At 45.4% G+C, this 19,475-nt stretch overlaps 1 protein-coding gene across 2 annotated transcripts in view; it reads right to left on the reverse strand.

The window, feature by feature from the left end:
* BTBD9 (BTB domain containing 9) overlaps positions 1–19,475 on the reverse strand; it is a 363,080-nt gene that overhangs the window by 15,516 nt on the left and 328,089 nt on the right. For both annotated transcript variants that reach the window (XM_036217549.1, XM_036217550.1), the window contains exon 10: positions 8,979–9,057. In XM_036217549.1, coding sequence (XP_036073442.1) covers positions 8,979–9,057 — 79 coding nt within the window. The remainder of the gene's footprint in view (positions 1–8,978; positions 9,058–19,475) is intronic.

Raw genomic sequence — 19,475 nt, forward strand, 5'->3', positions numbered from 1 at the left:
AGAGGTAGTGATTCTCTCAGTTAACTTGGCTCTGGGGTAGTGGAGGTATCTTTTTATTTTCGAAAAAATACAAGACAAAAAAAGAAATATTCTAGTTCACAGGTAGAACGTAGTAGATGTGGCCTTACCAAGGCCCCCTTCCTGCTGGAGAGCCTGGCCGTGGCCCCACTCTCCCTGGAAGGCCGGCGCGTGTAGCCCCGGCCGCCCTGGGCAGCTCTTCACTTCACCCAGGTAACGTGTGCCTGTTCTACCTAGAAGAGCTCCAGCTACACGGAGATTTCAGGCCTGATTCCTGACTGCTGGCTCAGCAGTGGGACTGTTTGAAATTATCCTCACAAGCTGGATGTCGCCATTCATCTCACTCTAAGAGGCTCCAGGCATTCCGCCGCTTAGGTGCTAGGTTCTCCCAGGCCAGTTGTTTGGTGCCAAGTGCTGCTCTAGTACAGGGGGCAATGACATGTGCTCACTGTGTTACTTTCCCTCTCTTCCCAATAAAATCTTTCATAATAGACATTTAAGTTTTAAAGATGCCTATAAAAAGGTCTTCCTTTATAATCATGCTACAAATTAAGTATTTTTCTGCCTTTTTTTTTTTTCTGTCTCACTGGGAAGAAACCTTTAAGATCTACTTCCCTCTCCTTAAAGATAAGTGTCCTGAGAACCAGAGTGGCGAAGTGGCTTGCTGAGAGTCACACAGCAGGTTGGGGGTGAGGCTGCCACCAGGGCTGAAGTCTCCTGGTCCACATGCGATCAGACTCTGCCCTCCCTTCCACCAACTTCTCTCTCTTCCTCAGCTCATTCCTCGCCTTCCTGCCCCACGCATTCTCAGGCTTGCTTCTTTATCATTTATCACCCTTTCTTCTTAGCCTGATTCTTCTGAGAAACGTGACCCTGACCATTATCTGCACGTATAGCCCTTAAATTCACATTAAGCTCACCTTTAACCACCTTTCCATCTTATCCTATATTTTTCACAATAAATGCTGCTAGACATTCTCATAGCCATCACAGCCCTACCATTCTCCAAGGTCTTGAGAATTACAGCCTTGCTGGGATCTTCAGTTCTTCCTCGTTCTTCAGATCCAGGTTGTCACAAGTAAGTCCTCAGAGCTGAATTCCTTCAGCACCCTACACCAAAGCTCTGGCCCCCAGTCTGATTTATGGAGGGGCTACTGTCTGCTGGATGCTGGGCTGGATGCTGGGACACAAAGTACCATGACATGATCTCTGCCCTCAAGGAGTGCAGTGTATTGGGGGACCCAGGCAAAGCCTCGTCCTAGGACTATTATGCAAACTCACAGGTGCTAGGCTGGCCTACCTGACCTCGGTCTTGGGCTCATGCTCCAGAGCTTACCCTCTCTCTGGCCCACACCTAGTCTTGTCCTTGCAAATGCCACCTCTGCCTTGAGCACACCACACAGGGTACCCAGGTGCATCTGAAACCTGGCTTGTTGTAGTTATTTCTATTCCCCAGCAGGTTTTACTTGTGTGTACCCTTTCTCCATCACTGCCATGTGCAACCCCTGGACAACTGGGTTCTCTCTGGCAGAAGTAGGAGTTCAAGGGCTAGAACTGGGTCTCTCTCTGATGGGTGACACTTGCCTGTCCTTTGGCTCTGGATCTCTCTGAATCTCTGCCACCGGGATGTTTGTGTCGATTCTAGTGCTGATGACTGAGAATTGTGGCCTTGGCAGCCAGTATATAACTGAGGTGTGCCTTCGGTGCTTAGAAGACATCCTCTAGAGGATGCTTCAGGGGAATGGAGTCTGGGAAATAATGATTGCTAGAACAGGAAGGAGATTTTTTTTTTTTTTTTAACAACAGTCAATTTCCCTGTGTGTTTTTTTTTTGTTGTTGTTGTTGTTTCTTCACTGGAGCCACATGTTGCCATGGGAACGTGGATGGCAGTGGGAGCCCACAGCCACTCACCGGCCTGACAGAAGCCTGTAAATAAATTGTGCCTCACTCCAGGCTACATGCTGAGTGGTCCTGGAGGGCAACTCAAGCAGCCACTTGCAGACTTTCTGTCCTGCTGGTGCCGGCTCCAGCAGCGCCTCCTGCTTTAAGCTCGTGGTCAGATTCCCTGAACAACAAGCCTTGAGCGTGTGCAAGGGCTCTGCAACCCTTCCCTACTCCCTGGTAAAATCCTTCATATACAATCTCATGCAAGTCTATCCAGTCCCAAAGGGCCAGGCTCATTTGACCCATTTTACAGATGATGCAACCTCACCTCCTCAGGGCCTGGCCTCTACATCCATGCACATCAGTCCTCCACTTCAGTTCACTCCACTATATTTTTGTACCTACTATTAATTGCTATTTGCAATGTCACCAGAGTTAAGACACTCCCCATGTGGGTAGATTTCACTCATGCAGTGAAAATCCAATCCCCCAAAGGAAGGGCCCTGCCTTGGTTTCTGTCCTAGATCTAGCATGGGCTGCTGCAAGAGCCTGTCCACAGGAACCACCTGCCCACTAAAATCTCACATATCCAGGCCAAGGCAGAGCTGGGTTCATTTCTGTGGCTTTACTATTTATTATGCTTTTTTTGGGAGATGGAGCAGTCTGGATGTTAAGAGCCAGGCTGCTTGGATTCAAATCCCGGCTCTGTCACTCACCAGCAGGGTGACCTTGTGCAAATCACTTAATGTGGCTCAGCTTCAGTTTCCTCATCAATTTACCTTTTCACTTATTAAGACAAACATTTTTTGTGAAAACCAAACACTAACACATGCATAAAATATATATGTAGGGCTTGTTGTATAACTAGACACAGTGAACGCCATGTAAACACCACCTGGTCAGGAGTTAGGAACAGTGCTGGAGTCTGTGGTCCCTCTATGTGGCTCTTTCTGACCCAAACCTCCCCACCCCAAGGAAACCACAATTCTGGCTTTAATAATAAGCATTACTTAGCTTTCTTTTTTTTTTTTTTTTTTTTTAAGTTTAACCACCTGTGTATGCATCCTTAAATGTCATAGCTTAGTTTTATCTGTTTTTGATGTTATTATGAATGTAATCCTACTGTATGTATATTTTTGTGTCTGGCTTTGACATAGATCACGGCCCTCTGGACGTACTGCACTTTACTTATCCATTCTCCAACAGGGGTACCGTTGGGTGGTATATCATTCAGGTCTGGTATGAACAGTGCTGCCGTGAGCATCCTCATTCTTGTGTCCTGAACTTGTATAAGAGCTTTTTTAGAGACTACATATAGGGGAGAAAATGCTTAGCCATCAGGTAGGTATGCAAGTATTCAACTTTGGAAGACCATACCAAACTGTTCTCCAAAGTGATTGTATCCTTTTATGCCCCCACAGTACTGGATGAGAACTACCCATCACTCCTCATCTTTGCCAACAACCTGATATTTCTTATTTTAAAATGCAGTGAGAATAGAACCTACTCCACATATGAGGATTACATAGTATAATAAATATAAAGGGCTTGGAATGGGACCTGGCACATATTAAGTGCTCAGTAAATACTAGTTATTATAATACTAGTTATTATTATAAGGGTTCTTAACTAGGAGATGTTGAGGTTTTTAACAGACTTTTCCATTTATAAAAGTTTCTAGTTTAAGAAACTCCTTGGTAGGACTACAAAAACTCTGCCTTGGAATGCCATGGTATCTTGATGACAAGCAGCTGAATCACTAAATCTCTTTCTTCATTTGGCTGACTGATGGGGATAGGGAGAGGTGGATGGGCAGACCGAATGATTCATTCACTCATTCAGCCAACAGGTACTCTCTGTGTACATACGGCAGGCACATGCTAGGTGCAGGGAATACAAAGATAAATACGACACAGCCTCTCTCCTTAGCTACAGAAATTCAATAAGTAAATGAAGCCCTGAGAGCTGCCTACAGACTGTCAATACCATCCTCAGTTTCTGTATTGACTTGGCAAAGGCTTTCATGTGGGTTCTTCTGAGCAGGAACCCAGTCTCTCTATATTGCGGAGTTTTTCCTATAGTCCTATTTAACCCTTAGGGGTGCTTGTGCCCCTGAGCTCTCTGCTTATGAAAAATTACCCCAAAACTTGCTTTCGACCCATGTTTTCATAAAAGCCACAAGAAGAAACATGTATAACTTCTATTTATTTTAATATACTGTGTTTCATAGGTCCACAGACAGGTCTCATTTGGGCCCAGGCTACTGTCCTTAAGATAGGAGTGGGCCTTTGTTACTTTGCTACAGTAATTAACGAAATGAAAATGAAGGGGTCTGTGAGAGGCACTGCATCAGAATCGGCACGGCACAGTCACTGGGGTTGAAACTTCAGCTCTGCCGTGGTATTTGTGGTATTGTCAACAAATCCCCATTTCTAATCTTTATTCAGACGAAAGACTTAAAAAGGGAAAAGAGAGTGATGCTTTCCTCCTAAATAGCTCAGTCAATTAGCAACTGAGGCAGGTGGGCTGGAATGACCGCACGATTGCCGAGTTGGTGGCTGAGACCACCATGAAGCAACTGAGGAAAGAGCCAAGAACCAAGAATGACCTTTTTGCTACAGGTACTTGGGAGAAGCAAATGAATGAAAACAAATGAAGGATAGCAGGATGAGAGAGTCGATGTGCTGGAAGACAAGCTGACATGTGTCTGCCATCTAGTGCTAAGTGTATGAGGAAGACAAAGTACACCATGTGAGTGGGCAGATGATGTGCAAAAAGGTGCCCAAGGTAGAGGAGAGAAACATGAGTCGTGTGCCAAGCATAGGGGAGATTACGGAGCAGAGAGGAGCAGAGCATGGCACGCATCCCTCCACCCCACGTGAAATGAAGGAAAATGTTCCAAGAAGTTAAGATAAATGACAAGGATGACACCGAGTACACAGGAGCAGGGGGGCGGGGGGGGGGGTCGCTGAAGGAAGTGGTGCATTCTTCAAGAGGTTAAGCATTAGGGAATTTATCGACAAAAGTCATAAACATAGCTAAAAAATTAAATGAATTCATTGCTGCGGTGCTCACAGAGGAAGATGAGAGACAGATGCCAGCAGCAGACACACACTTCCCAGAGGAGAGGGATGAAATGCCGCAGGAAATCAGAAGCGTGCCAAAACAGGTGATCGAGAAATCTGAACCTCCAGACTGCCGAGGTTGCTATCATCTGAGAATTGGCCTGGCCCGGATGGAGAGAAGTGAGGGAAATTAACAGGCCACAGACAGATGCTGAGCCCTGCATGCAGGGAGGCCTGGCCTGCTGGAGCAAGACAGACACATACTTATATTGGGCAAGAAATCCCAATCTGGTTTAGCTCGGTAGGCCCCTACTATTCCAACAGCAGCTGGATGTTTTGAGGTCATAGTTTCCACTGCCACAGTCACATAGCTGCCAGGATCTCTGGCCGCTTACACACTATGTCCCTGTTGCCAGAACAGTGCAACCCCACTATTCTGAATGCTCTGTAAGCTGCACCTTCCCCACTGTTCCCTGGTCTGACCCTCCTTCTCTGGATGGGGCAGTACCTACAGAAAATAGTCTTACCCAGGGGATGTGGCAGTTTATTCACTTATTTTTCTTTTTCTGTTATTGCACAGACAACCTCAACTTTTCATGCTAAAAACCAAGTCCATTTATGCTTCCGAGATTAGCACAAAAGCTTCGGCTTGGTAAACATTCAGAGTGTCTAAAAGAGAAACAGGCCCTGGCTCTGAACTGAAGGCCACTGATGTCTGTCGCTTGGCAAACAAGCAGTGACAGACTTGAGGAAACCCCGCCTTCTCTCTACACTGCCCTTCGCTGTGAAAAAGGTGCTCTGACTCTGATTTTCTGATGGCATGGTTGTCACTCCCATGGGACTAGGGACCCCCAGCCATCTTGATTTCCTGACTCTGCCCCAGCCTCCTTGACTCGGCTGTTTGTGCCATCTCGGTGCTTCCCTAGGGCTGCCTCTGCCAGGAGTCCTGCCTGACCTACCTGAGTCACCTGCTTCCCTTAATGCAGACCCTGCTCCTCACACCTCTTTGCCACACTGACTTACACATATTCCCGCTGTGCCTAAGACAAAGGATGCTACTTCTTCCAAACGCTGTCCCAGAAAACAGTTATACTGTAAAGAATATTCTCTTTGAGAGGTTGCTATATGCTTGATGCCCAGTGAAATTCAACTCTTTTGTGTCTTTCTGTGTGCTCTGAGGATGATATAATTTACAGATCTGGCCTTATGATCCTGGTCACTATTTATTTTATGATTTAAGATATTTCATAGTTGGCAACATTACATTACAGCTTTTTTTCCCCCTGATCAATAACTGACTCACTAGGGCAGCTGAGCAAGGTGCTCATCAGCCAAATGCAACAGATTACCAGTTAGTAACCTACCAGCCAAGCCATTCAAACTGGCTGGTCCAAAGCGGTTGGGGCTCCCTGCACAGATAGTTTTGGGGAACTCATCAGGAAAGAAGATCTTGCACTTCAGCTATATAGTTCTGTAATGGGAAATTATTCTTCATCTGGTCACTGAGGTGATGGGTTGGGACTGACAGCTGGAAGAAGACCCTGACCACACCTACTCCAGTGCTTCCCAGCCTTCTATGACTTAGGAATTCTTTTTGTTGTAATATATAACTGCACAGCCCTGTTTAGGAATTAAAGAAAAATTTGTTCTTTTTTTTTATGCTTTATATAAGAAATAAGTGACTGCAAATGAAATATATTTCATTTTAGCTTGATATATTACATAAATTTAAATTGTTTTCCAATTTAACATTTAAATTGTTTTCCGATTTAATAATAATACATACATAATTAATTTAACAAGTTTAAAGTATGAGAAAAATTGGGATTTATTTTTAACAATTTGGTGTTTGGTTCGGGGATCAAATATCTATTAAAATGCAGATTCAAAGTTACTTTTATTACATCATCAAAAAAAGAAAAAGTGCTTTTATGACCGATGTTTAGAGTTCTTTAATTTTGTGCTTTAAAAATTATCAAGTGATTTACTTTTATAATTTTCAGGTTTGTTTTGAAATGAAGAGGCAAAAGCAAAGGTTTCAGGTTTCAGTTGACAAATTTTTCTCTGCAAGAAATACACTGTGGGCGTGTATCATTTTTATTTAAATAAATAAAAAGGCAAAATGAATATGAATTATCACAATATTTTCACTTTTTAAAATGCTGTTTGAAGTCCCAGAAACACCTCGATGTACTCTGGAGAATTTTGATTCGATAAACACAATGTATGAATCTTAGAACAGCTATGTAATGTGAAGGGCTCAGTGCAAAATGAAAATGTGGAGCCTCTTGTTCAGAAGGCAGGAAAAAGCTTTTTTTCAATCTCTCTCTTGACCTGTCATGGGGTTTTCATTTGATTTAATGTTGCTCTCCCCTGAGCACAGGGATCGCCTTAACTTAAGGCCCGAGCAGACACTCACATTCACCCTATCCGGTGCATCGCATGCAGGATTCATACCAACTCTGACCCTCCTGCATACACGCCAGGCCCCACTGGGACTGGAGCGTGGCAGTGGTTGTGGCGCGGGCTGAGGGCTGGGGGCTGAGCAGGTACAGGCACCAGGAGTCAGAGAGTGGGTAGCTGAGAACCCACCCTGGGAAGACAAGAAGGAGCGGAGGTGGGTCTGAGTGTGAGCTGAGGTTCTAAGAGCTGGGTGGGTGCTCCCATGGGGCTTCCCTTGTTAAAAAAAATTCAAAGGTAAAAATGCTACGAACTTTAGGATGACGCTGGCTAGCATTACACCTCAAGCACAGAGCCCCCTTCTGGGCGCGAAGCCCGATGCAACCACCCTGGTTGCACACCCAGAAAGCTGATCTTATACAGATCTGAGAAAGATCATGGTAAGGTGAAATTGTAGAATTGTTACTATTTATATGCCTTTCATCTACCTCTTAAATTTCAACCTTACTGTTCCTCACAACTCCTGTCTTTAACCAGCAGCCCTTCAGAGGTACACACTACACATGTATGACTGTACCAAAGCAAGTGGATGATGAGTAGACTAAGTCAACAGCATGGTCAACTGCTGGACATCAACTCTCACCACCAGTTGCTTACTCAACACCCACCTGAAGAACAGAAAAGGTAAGTGATTAACTATGAATTATTTTAATCTCAAAATTGAAACGGATGCTATTCTCAACTTAAATTGTGTGAGTGACTCCCGAGGTGACCCTGTGAGCCCAATGGGAATCCATGCTGTTGAGGGGACGACAGTTCAGGTATGCCTGGCTTGATCTTGGCTTCCGTTGCTGTTCTGGTGCGATCATTACTAGCGCCCTCCCCGTCCTCACGGGCCCTGGATTCCCACTCACTGCAGGCGCTGTCTTCTCTCTTCTGATCTAGAGGAGTCCAGTGCCCTTCAAGCCATTTCCATTCCAGACAAAACAGCATGGTAACATCTGACGCCCAGGCACCCTGACCATGGGTACCAAATATGAGGGAAAACAACCCACCCACTCTTCCCTGATTGAATCTAAAGAGGAGGGAACAGCTACAAACAGCACGGTCCACTGAAATGACTGCCTGCTCCTGGGAGCTGGGCCTGGGCACTGGGGAAGGCACAGGCCTGGAAGGGGGAGGCAGCCTGGCGCAGGACTGAGTAGACAGAGGAACCAGCAACCATGCGCCATGGCCACCCCCACGGGGCTGGGGCTCCTTTAACATTATACTCAGAGGGCCAAAGGACCTCTGAAATAGCTCGTTTGGGAGGACAGAAGACTCTGAGGACAGGGTATCTGACCTCTCAAGGTCAGTGTGATTGCCAGTTCCACAGAGAGGCTGGTAGGAGTAAGCAAAGCCATAGGAGTTGGCTTTCACTTGCTAGTGAAGAGACATTCAGAAATGATAATGATATCCCCACTGAGCAAGAGCAGGACTTTCTTTTGTGCCAAGCTGTCTGAACAACAGGCCATTAGCAGGTAGAACAAACAGTTCCACTTAACTCAGGATGTAGCATTTACTTGTACCTTATGAAATACCACAGTATCTTTCAAGAAAGAAGACCCTTACCTCATTCGCTGTGTTGTGTGTTCCAACGATTCGGATGAAGGAGGCAGGCTGTCTTTCAAAAGTTACTGACTGCCAGGACCTGTGAGAGGAAGCACAACCGTTCGCCTGGTTAGACGGTACAGTCAGCGCAGCCCACAGTGTGGGCTGATGGAGCAGAGTACACTGAGGAAGGGCCTCCTGTCCTCTGTCCTGGGGAGACCTGTGGTGTAAGGAGAACAGGGGATGGAGACAGGGCTCCACCTAATGAATGGCTGAGGGAGGCAGCAAGTACCTAGTGTCCCCCATTCAGAGCCTATGATCTCATTAAAGGTGCTCCTATCTTTCTGTGAAGGCGATGTGGGGTTCTTATAAAGCTCTCCATAAACAAGCACAAAGTACAGACCAAGCTCACACTGTGCCAAGTGTGGCCAGATATAAAAGTGATCAAGGTCGGTGGGAGTTCATAAAACACACTTCCCCCTCTGTGAGACAGGGCCTACTTCAGAGGGCTGCTGGCTGAATGGACGTGTCTGAGTGCGCACAGCGGCTTCACTGGAAGGTTTGGAGAAGAGGACCTGACTGAGGGCAGGGTAGGGCAGGGCAAGAGGACGGCAGTGGAGACCCAGCACTGCGGTTAGAGCAGTGGGGGTCACTCACTGTTCACTGTGGCATGAACCCCAGGCTCTCTGTCTGACTCTCCTCCCATCCAAGTGATAGCACCTGGGGAAGAAGAGGAAGTTTCACCATAGGCCTCTGTCCCTCCCTTTCCGGCTTCCAAATGTACACCCCACCGACGGTTTATTCTCAGGACTACCCAGGCTCTGGGCGGGCCCAAAAGCAGCCCCCAAATTTTAAAGGCAACCCCTCATCGGTCAGCAGGGGCTGGTCCCCTCATTTAAAGCCCAGACGAGCAGCTCTGCTCTTGGCTTCACACTCACAGCTCATCAGAATGCACTGGAGGAGTGCACGGCACCCACGACTGTAAACGCCAATAATATTTCCTGTGATAAATGTGAGGAGATCGTGGTTGTTGCCGTCCCTCCTCCGCTCACACTGTGGAAATGCCAGCTGCTGGGAAGCTGTTTCCTGTAATTGTCTAATTACCAAATAATGCTACCAAAGAAAATACATGTATTTGCGGTTTGTTTTCCCCCCTTCGGTTTCAGGTGTTCCATCTTCTCTCTCACCACGAGCCTCCCACTGAGATTGATTCACTGCTGCCTGGACACGAGGCCCCTTAAGGTCATTAAAAAGTCGTTACCATCCTGTGTGCAAAGTCTGTGCCTCTGAAAGCAGTTTTCTGGAAACAGCACAAGAAAAATCACTCTCCTTGTACAAACACTATTATTCATACATGAAGGTGATGCCATCTGACCATCCCCAGAGCTTGTACTCCTGGCCCATTTTCTCAGTGGGAGACTGTTTTGCTCTCAGACCCACACAGCTCTCTCGGAGAGTCTGCGCAGGTTGCAGCCTGTGGGCCCAGCAAGCTTACAAGGGAGGTTCTGAAGCGCTTCCACACTGGGCCTCGCCGTCACTTCCTAGCTAAGCTTGGTAACTCATGACAGACTCATGTGCTTCTTCTGGCAGGTCAGGGAAAGGAAGGTGTCCATACTGCAGTGGGCATCAGAGTCCCATCCCCACTGCTACGGGAAGCTACAGCACACACCAAAACTGGTCCACCACCTACTTCTCAGACCACCCTTCTAGGAAAGGGGAACAGAATTAGGATAAGTGACAATAGCCAGGGCAACTACTAGGGTCAAGTCAGTTTTACAAACAGGACCAGGGTGTAGGAGTGGAGGAGATAAAGATTTTGCTCTTTTTAGCTTTCTAGTCCTGTGCCTATCAAAAACATCTTCAAGCACTTCTACATGTAAAGGTGGAACCTGACACTGAAGCTCAGGGTCCTCAAGGGCACCCTCTGTGAGTGCAGGCAGGCCTAGAATTATGCCTCCTGTGGTCCGGCCCCTCCAATCTCCACAAGACAGACACAGAGGCCCAAGGCAGTGAAGGAAGTGAGGTCTCACCGTGGGTCATCCTAGGCGGATGTCAGAGCTGCGGCCTGAACCCCGGTCTCCCTCCTCTCACTATCTCCCCTTCTGTCCCTCCCCCTCTGCACCAGGCTTCCACAGTGGGCTCACAGGCTTTGGCACCACTGCCCCGTGCTTCTGCTTCTGCCTGGGGAGGCAGGGCTGGCAGGGCAGCAGTCTGAGCAGGAGGTAGCATTTATGGAGTAATAAGATCAGAAGGCCTCAATTTAATACCAATCCTCCATTACATTACATTAATATCTAATCACATTAGAGTTCATTTTCACTAACGCAGCCTGAGAGTTGAATAGATGATTTCATTTTCAGCAAAACTAGATACCAATCCCTAAGACCAAAGTATCCAGTAGGAAAGGAAGTTGGTTAGGATGAGGTAATGAGCATCTCTCCCTCTCCAAACATCGGATTCCATTTCCCCTCAAATTCTTCAAAACAACGCTAAAGGCTGCTCGATGGGGACATGATAGGCGGCACTGGAGCAGTCATCGGCACGTCTGAGCCACATCTGCAATCACTGTGCGACCTGCAAGGAGGCTGCCTCAGCTGAGATTTCACAGGGCCAGAAAACTGCTACCATCACTTAGTGTCCACAAAAGCTCACTGCCATTTTATGGACAGCTGTATAAATATTCCTACTCACCACGTTCTCTGAATCTCTTTTGCAGTAGGCAACATTTCCAAAGACAACAGAACGTCAGGGGCGTGGCACCCACTCAATTCAGAGGCAGGACTGGGTGCTGGGAGGAAGCGTCTGACAGCAGCAATGGATGTCAAACAATACATGTGGTCTTGGATTTGAGTACTTACCCCTAAACCACAGAAACCCACACGGGACTGAAGTCCCAACCCTGGTACTCGCTGGCTCTCCAGTGGACAAGTCGGTCCCTTTACTGCGCTGTAATTTCCTCCTGCGTCCAATGTTGACAGAAACAATACTGTCCTTCCTCCTCAGTTACAGAAATGCATCTGGCTGAGGTCCCAATTACATTACACTGTAAATATGTATCTACACATATGTACTCCGAGGAGATGCCTACGAGAATGTTTGCCAAAATGTTGATCAAGATTTTAGCTTTGGAAGAATTTCAAGAGACATATACTGTACTTTTGTACTGTTTGAATTTGGTAGAATATATATGTAAGCATTGAAAAAAAAAGCACCTTACTACTTACTTCTGCTCAAGGCTTTAATGCAGATCAAGTGACATGAAGCAAGTGAAAATGCCAGCACTGTAATATTATGCAAGATATTTCCAGTTGAGAGGATGAGTGGGGTGACAGTCAAGATGGCAGGTTTTAATCCTGGCTTTTTACGGATGAGAAGTAGTACGGCCCTCTTGTCCTACTAGGGTTGGCAGCATGGGTTCGGAAGCCAGGCTTGCCTGGGTTCGGATTTCTCTTTTACATTTTTATCAGCTCTGTGACTTTAGGCAAACTGCTTAACCTCTCCTCATTTGTAAAATGAGGGTAACGATAACTATCTAATTTTTTTGGTAAAGATAAAATACATTAACAAATGTAAAACATCTAGAACAGTGCTGGAATACAGTAAGTGATAAAAAAATCAATATTTGATATTGCTATTACTACTATAATTACCATTTGGCCAAATGAACCTGGACAAGACGCACTACTTCCCTGGGCCTCATCTGTGAGTCATCAAGTTTGAGAGTGTATGATCTGATGACTACTGCAGAGGTTCCCAAGGAAACCCAAGGCACTCCCATCAGCACCCATTTCTTGGAGGCAGACATGGTAGTTGGGCTTTGGAGGAATTGAAGAAGTATTTGCTGAATACACTCTTAAGCTTGGCACCTGCGGGTATTGTGGGGGATCCATGCAAGATATAGTGCTTGCCCTTAAGTTTACAGTCTCTATGGGGAGATCGGCTATCCTTCCATGAACTAATTAGAAAACAATGCGAACAGTACAGTGGTCCCAAATTGGTGGTGTTCCCTTGTAATTAGTTGTTTGAAGCTTGGAAGCAATTGTTTTTTCCACAGAAATAAAGCTATAAATTCTGATTGGGTTCCCCGGCCCACCCATAAAACTTAATTTAACCCACAATGAGGTTGAAATACGATATATATGAAGTTAAAAAAAGGAAGAAAAAAAAAATGATGTTTCTATAGTGGTAATTAAACAAACCAAATAAAATAAGAGATTTAAAACAATCTCTCTAAAGCTGCTGCTTGCTGAATGAGGATTAAACACTGTAGTTAATATTACATTCATGGGGATGTAGCTGGAATATGGCAGACAGGGTTATTGATAAGGAGAGCAGAAAAGTGGGCTACGATCCGTCCTCCTGAAAGCCCCCTGTTTGCAGGCCACAGTGTGGGTTTCTCAAATGCTGTGTCACCTGGTTCCCAACATAGTCTGTTAGGTAGGTAAGCAGCCAACTGGAGTCTCATTTAAGAGGTGAGGACATTGAGGCAGAAAGAGAAGATAAGCTATCTGTCAACATCCCAGAGCTGCCTGGTATAGAGTCAACCACAGAAGCCAGATATAGTGACTATTAGTTTATGCTCTTTCTACCAGAGGTCACAATGAGAAACTTTCCAGTAATTGACTACATTTACTGTCACCTGGGTCCCAGAGTATTACCGATCCCTCACATATGCATTGGTGTCATGATCCCGGGGCTGGAGATCACACACAGGAGTGGATTAGGAGCTGACCTCAGACAAATGACAGTCCCCTAAAACCTTGGTTTCCTACGTGAAATTGAAGTGATAACAGTAGAGTACTTACCATTTAGGGGTGTGAGGGTTCAATGAGAAAATGGAGAGTGTGTGGCATGTGGTATGAGCACCGTAACTGGTGGCTGCTACTATTATATCTTTATTTTCCCACGTATGGAAAATTAAAGAAGAGGCTTAGCAGGTGCTCCTCCTCTCCACACAGACCACTAAGGAGAGATCTAAAACCTGTAAGGACTACTAAAAAGCAAGCTAGAGGATGCAATATATAGTGTGGGATTGCATGCACATACACACAACACACAAAACTACATGTGTTACTCATGAAAACACATATGCTTGTAAAATATTTAAAAACTATTTTGGAAGGAGATATGCTGAATTCATGAGAGCTGTTGTCTCTGAGGAGAGGGTGGAGAATGGGGCTGCTTTCGGGGAACAAAGGAGAATTCAACATTAACTGGAATGTTTTCCTTCTTGGATTAAAATAAAAAAGACCGGAAGTGTCTGTGAAAAATATTAACTACAGTCAATTCTGGGGATGAGTGTGGAATCTGGGATGAGAGAATGGAATATTGCTTTTTGTTCTTTTCTGTATTTTAAACAGTTCTTGAAATAAATAAAAAGAGAGAGAAGAAAGGGATTAAAATCATGTCTGTTTATGTGAGAAAGAATTTGCCAAAGGTGGAATTAACTACACTGCAAATATAAGAATTAGGGAGAAAGGTGGAGTGATACCTCAGTGGGAGTGTGGATTTGCCAGGTGGTGCCCCTGGCTTCGGACAGGTGTGCCTTTGTTGGAAGCAAGCACAGGACAGGAGAGTGGCCAGGTGGGGCAGGAGAGCACAGCCACCATCTGTAAGTGCAGGGTTTGTGTGAGTGGCTCTAGGTGAACAACAGTACCACACAGGCCCTAAGGGCAAAAGGAGAAAGGACTGCCCAGAATGGCTCTCCATGCTAAGCCTTGTCCTGCCTTCTCTGGGGATCCTGTGGATCCTGTGGATGACAAACGTGCCTGGTCTTTTCAGCGCTGGAAAATTACATGGCTCCGCTGGCTATGCTATAAAGAGAATGCAAATGTCAGAATTTTTTCTGCAGTAGACCTGCTGAACAGTGGGGAGAGGGAGACAAGAAAGCATTTTGTCAGGGCAGAATGGCAGTTAAGCACGGAAAAATAAACCCATAGGTTAATCTTTGCTTCCTCCACTAAAAGGACAGGTTAATAAATGTTTTACAGCAAACACGTGAAACACACACATGAGCACAAAACAGAAAAAAGGATGAGGAGACATTACCATCTCTGTGTCAACACCTCAGAGAGAAAACACACAGGAAGCAAGCGAGTTCACCCCACAGAACCCTACAAAGGCTCATGTCCTTGAGTCACCAGCTGCCTCTGATGATGAGGGTGTGCAGGGGGCTAAACCAAGAGCAGTAGTTGAAAGCAGGTAAAAGGAGCAGGTGGACTCCCCAGGTCCCCTGTCCGGTCTACACAGTGGGGATGAGCCCCTGCCACCTTAGCAGGAGACAAGGATTTCACTTTGGAGTCCTTTGACACAGAGGGTTTGGACTCTGGGAGTACCAGGCACAGCGGAGGATGGGATCCCGCAGGGCCTGAGAGCAAGGGAGTGCATGAAAGTGGATGTCCCAGATAGATACTTCCAGGCCCCTTCCTTCCGCATTCAGGCCACTGTGATCCAGGCTTAACCTCCAGGCAGGCGACTAAAGGATCCCTCTGGAGAGGTCCTGCCCAAGAGGCAAGAACTAGAGATCTTGATCTTCCTTCCCTCTCTTTGTCCCTCCATTTTTCCTACGGAATAGGCCCTGTTTTATTTAGACTCTGCCCTCAAGTAGCTTCCATTCTAGTAGGAGAGAGAGAGAAAGAGACAAACAAATTTATCAGAATTAAAGAAGGGCTACAGAGAAAAAGAAACCAGTGTAAGGCTGAGAGGGGTGCATTGCTTTAGATAACTTATTTAAGAAAGTTCTCGCTGGTACAGTGACAACTGAGCTAAGATCTCCACAGATGGAAGAAATGGCCATGCAGAACTGGAAGAGTGTTCCAGTGAGAAGGAACAAACGGAAGCCAGCGTGCTAGATCTGAATGGGCGGGGGAGGGGTCTTCCAACGAAATACCTAATCCCTGTTTGATGACCTTCGGTGAAGCCCACAAACCCATCCACATACAAAAAGCTTCCAGAGAGCTTTCTCAATGCTTAAGTTTTAAAGGTAAACATCCAGTGAAGGATCATCAAAGACTTACATAAAAGATAGAGACCAAAAGCAAATAGAAAAGAAAAATAACTCAGAGGATATGGATACAATTCAGTAAGTAGAATAAAACTTCAGAAAAAAATCCCTATTGTTACTACCATAAAGATATAAAAGAAAATACTATTGCATGTTTGAAATAAGAATAAAATGATGTGGCAAGGAATATCAGAGAGCAGGGAAATGCTCTTGTAAATTAAAACTGTGAGTTGAAATAAATAATTCAGCAAAAGAGTTAAAAGCTTAAGTTGTCAAACAAAAATGACATAGAAAACAGAAGAAAAAGGATGAGAACGAAATAATCATGCAAAGAGGTCCACTATCCAATTAGAGGCTCCAGAAAAAAAGAGCAGAGAAGATATGAGCTAGACAAGTGTCAAAGTAGCACAACAAATTTTCCCAGATTTGAAGGACATGAAAGTTTCCAAGTTAAAGAGGCCACTACAATAAATGAGAAATCACCCGCACCAAAGCATATTACTGAGAAAATTTAGAAGATCTAAACGCTTCCGGAGGGGTAAAAGGCAGGTCAACATAAAGATGTGGGAACCAGAATCACATCATATTTTTGAAAAGGAACACTGAGAGTCAGAAGATAATGGAGCCCTTAGTTCTAAATGCTGAGGGAAAAATTAGTTCCCAGCCAGAGGACTATTCCCAAACTATCATCAAGCATTAGTATAGAACAAAGAAACTTTCATTCAGGCATAAATCTCAAAAATTTACCTCCAGTGCATTCACAAGAAACTACCAGAAAATGTGCTCCACCAAAACAAGGATGAAACAAAAGCAAAGAAAGTTATGGAATTCAGGAAACAGAGGATCTGCATGGAGTACAGGTGAAAGGAATTCCTAGGATGATGGGGGAGATTCCAGGATAAGAGCTGTGAGATCTGCCTAAAAGCCACCAGTCCAGGTGGAGCAGGAAGGCAGAGGCTCCAAAGGGGCCTCTCAAGTGGAAAACAAACAAACAAACAAACAAACAAACAAAACAGACTGATTTGCCAGAGGTGTTAGACCAGGTTGAGGGAATCTGTAAGGCTCTGACAAAAGTTAGGAGTAAGAATTAGTGGTAAGTACAGAGAAAATTAATGAAAAAACAAATTCACACGCATTTAATACAAAGTAATTTTTAACTCCAGGAAAAACAAATGAATGAGAAAAGAAAGGTGATCATAAGTAGTATATGTTTAGCTCTGAACAACAGCTACATAGTCATGCTAATGGCTACTGTAAATGACACAAAGAGAAATAGTGACCTAACAAGAGTGGGAGGATGGGAGAAGAAATATACTTGCAAGGTGGAAGGGCAAGGAAACTAAATCTTCCAAAGCAGGACGACTATAGATAATTTTGGTAACAGAATTAAAAAATAAAATAAACAAATAGTTTAGAAACCTAAAGGTAGAGACCAGCGGAAAGGTCTGAAGAAATGCATGTGTTTGCTGCAAAATCTAAGTTTGACCATATGCTATGCTGGACAAGTGGAGGGACGCAGGTCCTTTCACACACTGCTGGAGGAAGTGTAAACTGACATAGCGGCAACCAGCACCACAGTAAGTGTACACACCCCTAGAGCTAGGAATTCCTCTGACATCACTTCAGCTTATGATATGCTCACAGCATGGGAACGCAGCGGGAGTAAGGATGGCATTAAAGCGCTGTGTGAACAGGGGATCAGAAACAGCCTAAATGCTCAGCACTAGGGACTGCCTAGGTCCATTTTGGTACATCTCTATCCCGACCATGAAGGACCATGTGGCTAGGGGGAGAGAGGGGGAGGGAGAGTGACACACGCCCGCGGAGGAGGGGCACGCGTCTCCAGAGGTCTCCAAGGTGTAGAAAAACAGCGAAAATGCTCACACTTGTTTATGCGCCATCTCTGGAGGGCGAGGTGAGTGGGAGGAAGGCATTTCACTGTCTGTAGTTTTTAATTTTTAAACCACATTAAATGTATTTCCTTTGAATGTATTATCTTTTCTAAATATTAACATTTTTAAAGGAAAAAAGTTGCCCGTGGGGAGCGGGACTTGGGGTAGAGGGTAGGATGAAGCAGGGGATTGCCGCTTTTTGTTTTAAGTCTTGTGGTCCTACTTGACTTTAAAAACTATGCACGTGTGTAATTTTGATAAAAATTTTTTAACAATTCAGAAGTTAAAAAAAAAGCAGAGCCAAGAAAGGGAGCAAAGCCTGTGGTGATGTGAAATAGAAAGGGTATGTGGGGAACAGATTTATTTACAACCTTTGAGAGCAGAACCTTCCCAAAAGAGTCTCAGAAAAAAAGACACTAATAAAAGCTATCCTCTATTATCTGAGCTTAGGCCGTGTGGCACTGGGAAGAGATAGGATTAAAGGCCTTGAGTGAGCCTCCAGACTGGCCTGAAGTTCACTCTGACAGTTCTTTATGAGCATGCCTCTCGGGCTGACCCCACAGCTGCCTGCCTCCTTCTGAGCAAGCTGTTGTTACTGTCTTCCTCGACCTTGCCATGGACCAAGGACCACAGTCATCTCTTTAATCATATCTAAGGATGTGCCATGGACTGGGCATGTGAGTGAGGGAGAGCGTGTCTTTCACAACACTGGGTGAGGTGGGAATTCTTGGATTGTCACAGCCCTTACAACTGGGTCCTACTGACCTTTCTCTGCTGACTCCCAGCCTGGCACATACTGGGATCCCTCACTTGCTCCACAGGCAGAGCAAGAAGGGGTGTCCTACATAGCAGAGTGCCAAAGTCAGCCCAGATCATTTAACCCTTTCCAAAGAGCTCCCTGTTGCCCAGATGTCTGACAACAGTCTAAACTAAAGCTTCAGTGCAGAGCCCACTGTCTGATCTGGCACCCGGGAGCAAGTTCTTTTGTCTTGCACAATGCTTAACTGGATTTTACAGCTGTCTCACTGCCTTGACTTATAGGGAATTCTGGGCTCCCTCCATTCACCATGTCTGTCCAGGCACTGAACAACTATGTATTGAGAGCCCTCTCCATGCTGGGCTTAGGAGAAATGACTCTAAGTCTCTCTAACCCGACTGCAGGCAGCAGGAAAACAGCTTGTTAGGAGCTACCAGGGTTAGTGATCATTTAGTCATATGCCAGTCAGCCGAATGTTTACTGAGAGCAGAAGTCGCACATCAGAGTTTCACAGAAACATTTTGCTGGTTTACTGAGTAGCTGCCACTTGAAATCAGGAGATTTCAAATAAAAATACAAATTTCTGATTTCTCTTGAAAACTAGAGGATCGAGCATCCCTGGGTCCCGTTTTCTGCAAAGATAATACTGGCTGGTGCTGGGGTGAACACGGCATACGCAGGCCTTCCAGCTTCTAGCGGTCTCCATCACTCCCTGGAGCCTGCCTTGGTTGCTCTGCTCACTCACTTCGCGCACCTGGCCCCACGAGGCGGTCAGGTTTCAATTCCAGCCTCAGACAGAACTCGGGCAGTGGTAAAATGGAACAAACTGAAATTTCTAACTCTTGTACAGGAATCTCACCACCTCG

Source organism: Rousettus aegyptiacus, unplaced genomic scaffold, assembly GCF_014176215.1.
Source record: "Rousettus aegyptiacus isolate mRouAeg1 unplaced genomic scaffold, mRouAeg1.p scaffold_m13_p_1, whole genome shotgun sequence".
Taxonomy (NCBI): domain Eukaryota; kingdom Metazoa; phylum Chordata; class Mammalia; order Chiroptera; family Pteropodidae; genus Rousettus; species Rousettus aegyptiacus.